This window comes from Papaver somniferum, unplaced genomic scaffold, assembly GCF_003573695.1.
Source record: "Papaver somniferum cultivar HN1 unplaced genomic scaffold, ASM357369v1 unplaced-scaffold_117, whole genome shotgun sequence".
In the NCBI taxonomy this organism is placed as follows: Eukaryota; Viridiplantae; Streptophyta; class Magnoliopsida; order Ranunculales; family Papaveraceae; genus Papaver; species Papaver somniferum.
Genome location: NW_020620714.1, coordinates 6,413,120 through 6,421,235, shown reverse-complemented (window position 1 = coordinate 6,421,235; position 8,116 = coordinate 6,413,120). Strand labels below are relative to the sequence as shown.

The 8,116-nt window shown below is 38.9% G+C and overlaps 1 protein-coding gene across 2 annotated transcripts; it reads right to left on the bottom strand.

Moving 5' to 3' along the window:
• Window positions 1-3,465: 3,465 nt before the first annotated feature.
• Window positions 3,466-7,274, bottom strand: LOC113330244. 2 transcript variants are annotated; one of them, XM_026577111.1, is made up of 3 exons: window positions 5,676-7,274; window positions 4,401-5,520; window positions 3,466-3,870 (listed from the first exon to the last, which is right to left on the bottom strand). In XM_026577111.1, exons 1-3 carry the CDS (start codon window positions 7,180-7,182, stop codon window positions 3,684-3,686), a joined length of 2,814 nt encoding a protein of 937 aa, XP_026432896.1. In that variant the 5' UTR covers window positions 7,183-7,274; the 3' UTR covers window positions 3,466-3,683. The 2 variants fall into 2 exon arrangements, with proteins under 2 accessions (XP_026432896.1, XP_026432897.1); XM_026577112.1 differs by having other exon boundaries at window positions 3,466-3,867; window positions 5,676-7,273.
• Window positions 7,275-8,116: the final 842 nt, after the last annotated feature.

The following is an 8,116-nucleotide window of genomic DNA, read 5'->3' as shown; positions in this document are numbered from 1 at the left end:
CTATTCCCTTTGCAGAAAGTTTCTCCTGGTTGACGATCCGGTCCTCGCATCCGATTCTCCTCCTCGTTGATCATGGACGACTCTTTCCTCATTGAGCTGACGATTCTGTTGCGTCAAAGTAACGTTCTGTCTTGTTAGTCGTGTTCGCTGCTCCACCAAATCTCTTTCTCTTTCCAGACGATGTACTTCCCTCAACTGCGCCAATGTCATATTTTCTTCATTGACATCTGCTCCCCTCTTACACAGGTTCTTCTTCTATAGCTGTATCAGTATCAGAAGTATGAACCGATCCTTCTCGATAACGATTCTCATCAAGGTCACCATTTTGCTCCTGATTCGCATCACTTCTTCCTCCCATGGTTGATATTTCTCTTGGCTCCATTCTTCTTCCTCTTTTTCCCGCTAAACGCTTTCTTCTTCTTGACGCTATTACGTGCTTTGCTCGATCTGGAACTCTTGCCAGCAACCAACTTCTACCGTGTTAACTTTTACTCTCCGGTTCGTCAACGATCCCTCACTAAGTGGATCTAGCTTCCTTATGATGAGTTTTTAAAAGATTTCAAGGGAGATTGTTAAAAAAAGGTTCAGATCTACTCTACTTTCCAGATCCTTAATATAATCGCACTCCTTTGATTGACGAATTTATGTGTTTAAGAAAAAGAACAACTCGTTAAAAGGTTTTTACTAAGAAAACTCAAGAACAACTTCAACTTCTTCTCCAAATCTCAAGTGAGAGTAAACTCTTAACATGAGTTCCTTGTTTCTGGGCGCCAAAATATAATTACTGGAAATCCAGTAGCACACCCAAATGATAAGTACAACGATTCTAAGATATTGTCAAGTAAACGAAATAGAAATATTACTTTATTTATTTAAACAAGTTGATGATGATGATATTACAAGTATATAGACTCACAAGAACCCTAACTGATTTTCTCTCAGTATGACCTCTCCCAATCTAAGGAAAATCCAACCTCCTTTACAATAAACCAAGGTCTCTATTTATGGGGAAAACTTGGTAAGGGATTACAACTCATTTTACTTCGCCGGAGATCACACATTTCACGTGATTCTGCTTTATACTTCGCCCAAGATATTTTCAATAACGTTATTCCATTTCTTTTGCCAATATGTTCGGTAACTTGTCGGTACAGCTGTCCTATTTCTTGTGCCACAATTCTGACTTCGTGTACCTTTTCTTTCTTCGTGAAATATCTTCTGGCCCAAGTAACCAGTATCTCGTTGATTAACATCTCGCAGATCTCAGATGGATTCTTACTTCGCAAATCCAATATTCTCTAGAATAGCTCTGACACTTGAATTGACCCATCACTGACATTTCTTTTTGAAATTGAATAAAGATCTCTTACTTTGGGATTTACTTCGTGATTTCGTTCAGTCTTGTTTGACCGCGTAGCGAGTAGGTTTTCTGTACTACACACTTGACAAAAGATTGTCGTTACATCAAGGGTAAAATTGATAAAAGAGTATGACCAAAATACTATCCTTTTTAGAAACCTCGCTGAAGACAATGAAAGTTCAGACTTGAAATGGCTATGCCGTACTTATGGGCCAGTTGATAGTGTTTTTGAGCCTGGAATGCAAAATGAGGGAATGAGAGATCTAGCTTTGGTAGCCTTTGAGAACAAGGAAGATGCACAAATGGCAATGGAGAAGCTCAATGGCTCCACTTTTAACAACCGCGTTCTCACGGTCGAGTGGTCTAAAGTGTACCTGACCGGTCACTGGCCCAGGAGAAAAATAGGTGCAAGAGTTGTGGGGAAATTGGTGGCCACATTACGAAATATTGCCAGCATGCAACTAGGGGTAGGTTGGTATCTAAGAATGTCACTGATAGGTTAGACTTGATAGACCTATTCTCTACTTATGGTCCAGTTGATCGTGTTTTTGAGAAGAAAGATTACATTGCGGTAGCCTTTGAGAATAAGGAAGATGCTCCATGGCTCCACTTTTAACCACCCCGTTCTCGCAGTCTAGTGGTGGGCAGCTGCAAAAGAATTCCCCAGAAATGAATCTTAAGATTTTCTGTTTTTTCTTTTTTTAAGCATATTCTCTGTGTTATTTGTCGTATATGCAATATCTATCTGTATGAAAGCATGTCTAAAAAACTTAAATCACTCCACGATGGAATTCAAACTCCTAAAACAGCAAATACATATTCCTAATTGTCCTTTTTAAAACAGAAATAGCAATTGTTGATGCAGACTGTACTCTGAAAAAAATTCGAACCAAAGACTATCACATATGCCATATGCATCAAAACATGTCAGATAACATACATAAAAAGTTCTTTCAACTAGCATAGGTTCTAATATTTTCCATAAAAATGATATTATAAATCTCATGTACTATATTTACTAGTTAATAAATTATATTTTTCCATCAAAAAAAATAAAAAAATATGCCATATGCCATATGTTTCAAAAAACAAAACAAAAAAAATCAAATATGCCATTCCCCTGTATGTTGGAAAGAAAAAAGTCCATGTTTTTCAACTTCAGTTAAATCAGCTGTACCACGTTCTGAAGAGCTTATGCCTAATGGCAATACACATTCAAGACTCGTGGGGTAGTAACAGCTCAAAATCCGGTAACAGGATCAGATTTTAAAGACATTAAATTCATACAAGAGCCCAAGGTATTATGATTTTGGTGTAAAACCACCTCCACAACTTCTCTAGCAAATAAGACTTCTTCATTTGGCAGCAGCTATGGTGCCAATATTATCACATGCCGAAGAAATTCCAGCACCTGTTTCCCAAACAAGTCTTCAAGTGTGCCCTTGGTCAGATGGAAGTAACATTGATGCCCCAGTCCATCTCTATTCACTCCAAGTTCAATAATGAAGAGCACAGATCACCTGTTTCATGCACTCAAGAATGTGAAGGTGTCTTTCTAATGCAGGTCCTAAGTATTAACATAAAATATCTAAATGAACCCTGGCAAATTTAACATCCAATTCAGCTGCAGTTACTCCTCCTCGAGTGCCTGCAACTGCAGGCCCTTATGTCTGATCAACTAGTTCAAATAGATGCATAAGGATGATTAAATTAAACCCATCAAAATATTCATCCAGACCAGTATGTTCTCAAATATTGCCGACATGCAAACTTGACATGGTCAAGCATGTCAGTTCCATCAAAGACCTGACAGACACGTGAACCACAATTTTTTTGCCTTAAAAGACACAATGTTAATTACAACTAAACATCCACTGCCCTATGTGAACATTGTACTAGTATGCCAAAAACTGGCCGAGTGATACAACAGGCAAAAAAGGTATCCAAATCTGGTACCTATCCAAAGAGACGGCCAAAAAAAAAGCAAAAAGGAAACCCAAAACGAGGCACCTACTTGCTATGAGTATTTTCAAGACCTGACAGAAAGGCGAGTTTTTCATTGTAACTGTCACAAATATCTATCATTCTACTCAACATAGTAACAGTTGGATGAGAAAAGAATGTAAAACATTTGTGTATCATACATCAATTACTACATTGGAGAGTCAAAAGAAAAAGAAAATCACATTAACTAGATTTTAACTGCATATATAACATATAAAGAAATTTAAAACGAGACCAAGTTTTTAATGTCTAGTGAAAAGGGTGAAGGAAACTAACACTACATGGTGTTTGCAGCTTGATCTCAAGGTATGGCAGTTAACTAGGATGGAAAGAAAGGATCTTCTTTGTTCTGGTAGATCCTGAATAACTGCTTCGAGTAACTTTTAGCCAACCTTTTGCAGTCTTCACGAGCTTTGGCGTCGAATATATCCAACTCCTCCACAGTCTTCTTTAGGTCACCTCTGCGATCCCCATCCATAAGAAACTCGGCGAGCATACTACCCCTGCTATGGTAGATAACAGTTCAAGTGAGACGCACATGAAAATGGAAAACCGTGAAAAGATTCAAATGTTGATTCATCTAATTAAGATGAGCAATTCAAGTTTTAAACCAAACTGAACCGTATCATTTGGCAGTACAACATTTTAACCAAAAAGAACTAGTCATCAGGAATATAAAATTGAGCAGGTCAGGGACTTATTAGGATGTACATATATCACGACAGAAGAAGATATGGAAGCAGAACAAGCAGAAGCTTAAGCAAATGAAATTAGAAAGCATAAAAATGTAAACCTACATGTTTTCCAAAAAAATTTATGACATTGTACTAATCACAGATTAAACGCAACTGCACATAACTCCATATATCATATCCAACATGTCACCTTGATACGTGCAGATGGTTTCAATCTCTTATTCGACTACTTGGAGCTTATACTTAGCTACTGAATAGAACCGATTCAATTATAAAGCTTAATGTGCATCCAGATTTTATAAACAAAATGAAGCAAAAGTGCAGAGGATGCCCAAGCATACCTGAGTGCATCACTGTAATGGAATAACCAATCCGCAGATACGTTTTCTTCAGATCTTTGAAGCCGAAAGAGAGCACAAACGGCTCTCATACAAAGCTCAGCGTCCTCATCAAATGAAGAAATCATGTCGGCCTCAATTTCCCAATTTATTAGTTTGTATTTGTCCCTAGTCCTATATTTTATCGCTGACTTATCCATAACATCACCAGGAGAATTTTTTGAATCACTAGTACAAGTATTAGAATCTTCTAAAAGAGACCGACCAACAGTTTCACCAACGCTATCTGAAACCCCGTTCACGGAAGGCTTCTTATTCATTTCCAAGTGAATTTGAGATGAAGTTCCATGCTGCGATTTTCTCTCCTCCCAACCAGCCCCTAACCCTTCTTCAACCTTTTCTCCTCCGCATGAAGAAATGTTCAAAGCAGAGTGTTCGGGCAAGGCAGGTTCCGCCTCAGGATGTTTATTGATGTCAATGCCATGCCCATTCAGCAGTTTCTTTTCATTTTGCAACTCAGCCACATGAGAAGCATTCCTCCATCCACTGGTTTCAGCATTAGGTTCATCCGTTGTACTTTTATCACATCGGTTTTTATCATTGTCAGTAACTTCACTTTGTACACCCCGAACTTCTGATTCTATCTTCTCAGAAGTTGAGTTTCCATTTTCCATCTTCAGGACTCGACTCTCCAAATCGCAAAATTTCTTCCTCCAGTATTCAGTCTCATCTTCAGCTTTGCTCTTCCTGTGTTCCAAATCCTTTTCTATCATTTTTATTTTCCCCTCCAAGTAAGTGATTGTTTCTTGAGCCCTCTTGTCTTTTTTGCGACGTAGCCTTTTGTATTTCTTGAACTCATTATCAGCAACAACCTTTCTAGATTCTAGATCCACCAATTTACCCTGCACTTCAACACACTCCATTTTCTTCTTTTCAAGCTCCACAGACATCTCAAGCCACTTGCGTTTGTAATGCTGCAAACTTTTTTCCATTTCAACCATGCGTTCCTTAGATTTTGTCGATTTAACTTCTCCTGAACATCTCTTCAGCTCCATCTTCTTTGTGGTTTCAACTTTCTGTTTTTTCATTGCAATTTCAGCAAATGCTTCTAAAACTCCGTCGGCTGGATATAGATTCCAAATTTGTCAACAAAACTATAGTGTTACAATAAAATTTGAAACTAACTGATCCATTTAAACATTCCACAACTCAAAACAGATGCAATTAACAAAAACAAAAAGCACAGAACGAAACAGGAGAATTGTAAGAGTTACTCACAGTCACAGGTAGCTTCTTGAATTGCCGCTTCACTGACAGACCGAACTTGTTGAGTTGCGATTTCATTAACGGACAGATCACCTTCCATTACCTTCCTTGGTTTCGCGCTATCTATTACCCTAGTTCCCAAACCAGAAATAGAATGAATTTCCCTCTCCCTTTTCCTTTTCTTCTTTTTCTTATCCTTAATTTGTGATTCAGATTTCCCATTACCACCACCTTCGCGTCGCTTACTCTTCTTAATCTTCTTCTTCTTCTTCTTCTTTTTGATTTCCTGCACAACTTCATCTTCCACTTTCGGAACATTTCCATTAGATTCCTCAACACCATCACCATTACCCAAATCACCTCCTCCTGCATCCCCATTTTCCTTATTTTCCGATTCAACAGGTTTATCCTCCTCAATAACATCTTCAGCAGGTTTATCCCCCTCAACAACATCAGCAGGTTTATCCCCCTCGACAACATCAGGTTTATCCTCTTCCATGACATGATTTCCATTAGATTTATCCTCAGCTCCCAATTCAACCTTCGAATCGATCTGCTTCGCACTAATTTCACCCTCAGGTACCAATTCAGCCTTCAAATCGAGATCATTTGCAATAGATTTCGTCTGAATTCCCCATTCAACATTCCTAGGCGTCGTCTTCCTCGGCGTACTCTTCCTCCTCAGACCAATTACCCTAGTTCTGTAATGTTTATCACAATATCTCAGATCATTGTCACTGCTCCAGAAATTCTTACATCTCCAATTAACCCCATCATTTCTTCGACACCGCAATTCATCCGGCGGCACATCCACCTTCTCCATATTCCTCCCTGAACTCCCAAACCCTAGATCATTAGCAGTAGGAGTCACAACAGCAGCAGCAGCAACAACAGTAACAGGTTCATTAGTAATTGCTGCCGGAGGATGATTCATATTCGGATCAACACAATCCCCCAATTCAACCCTAAGATGCTCTTTCTGGAAACAATCTAAAGAAAATGAAACCCTAGGTTCAACACAACAAGGACAATCGACTTTCTTCGTCTTCCTTCTCCTCTTTTCTGAACAACAATCAGCAGATTCAGAACCACCACTATGACTACAACCACCACCAACACCGCCGCCGCTGCTACCAAAATCTAGATCCACAACATCTCTTCTCCTCCGAATCTTAAGCTTAATCGTTGAGGAAATTGAATTTGAAATTGGAGATGGAGAATAATCAGATTCAATCAATTTCTTCTTCTTCTTCTTAGGCGGATTGTTTTTTCTCGAATCGTAATGTTGTTGACAGTATCGTAGATTATTACCAGCGCTTAAATTCTTGCATCTCCAACCAGAATGACCACTGTTTCTTCTGCAACGCTGCGAATCTGGTGGTATGATTGTGACTGTATCTATGAGATTAACAGTAGCAGGAGGAGGAGGAGGATGAAGATCTGTGTTCACATCTTGTTGATGAGGCTGCTGCTGCTGGTGGTTCTGATCTTGAATTTTTTCTTCCTCCATTACTGACATGCCCTAGATGTGTTTAGGAGTGATGGGCTTTTACTTTACTTTGTTGCTTCTGCAGCTTGCTTTGCTGCTGCAAGAAGAAGGTTTTTTGTGGTCAAAAAAGATAAAGTAAGGTAGAGATTTTTATATATGGTGTTTGTTTGAATGATAAGGGCTGGGTTCTTGTACTTTGGGGGAGTTCAAAATGGGAATGTTTTTTTGGAAAGATATCTTAACTAAAAGTCTTTAAAAGGAAAGTTTTGTAACGTGGATTGAGTTATATAATGGATTTCTCATCAAGGAAAAAGATTGTTGGATTAATAATCGAGACAGGTTGAGCCGAAGAATGTTCTCCTTGGCCCCCCAAAGGATGTTGAGGCGGTCAGGCCACGCCGGCGGGTTATGATGACCGTAGCACTCACGGTCGTTCTAGGTGGCATGCTCACCACCAAGGCGGATTAAAACCCCGCCGGAACATACCTTAAACCCAATGACAATACGGGATTAAAAAGATTTTATTATTATTTTGTTGGATTAATAAGTCGAATTTGCGGTGGGATGGCTGGGTCTGTCCAAAGTAATTTGAATTTAATTGTGTCGTATAATGAAAATTACAGAAAAGTCGGTTCATAAATAATCTAGGTCTTAGCTTCCTCCATAAATGTTAGCATCGATGATTTCATAGTGAAGTTGAATTTGCGTGTTTCAATATTTCAGAGGTAATACAGATGTGCAAAAGAGAATCCTAGATTATTCGGGTTTTCAGAATGAATCATCATGATTAGGGTTTCTTACGGTATAGTTCGGCTCGGTTATTGGCCAAAACGGGTACTTGTACCTCCGTATGATCGACACTCTACCTATGTACATGTATTTGTACATATTAACTCGGTCCGGTTCCGAGTCGATCCCGGTTCTATAATGTGGCTTATGTGTACCTATTTAACTACTTTACAAA

Excerpts from the sequence above, each read along its gene's own strand:
- LOC113330244 (XM_026577111.1), bottom strand. The coding sequence starts at position 7,182 with ATGTCAGTAATGGAGGAAGAAAAAATTCAAGATCAGAACCACCAGCAG. Across the intron at positions 5,521-5,675 it reads TCAAGAAGCTACCTGTGACT|CCGACGGAGTTTTAGAAGCA; the intron begins GTGAGTAACTCT and ends ATCTATATCCAG. Across the intron at positions 3,871-4,400 it reads CATTACAGTGATGCACTCAG|CAGGGGTAGTATGCTCGCCG; the intron begins GTATGCTTGGGC and ends TATCTACCATAG.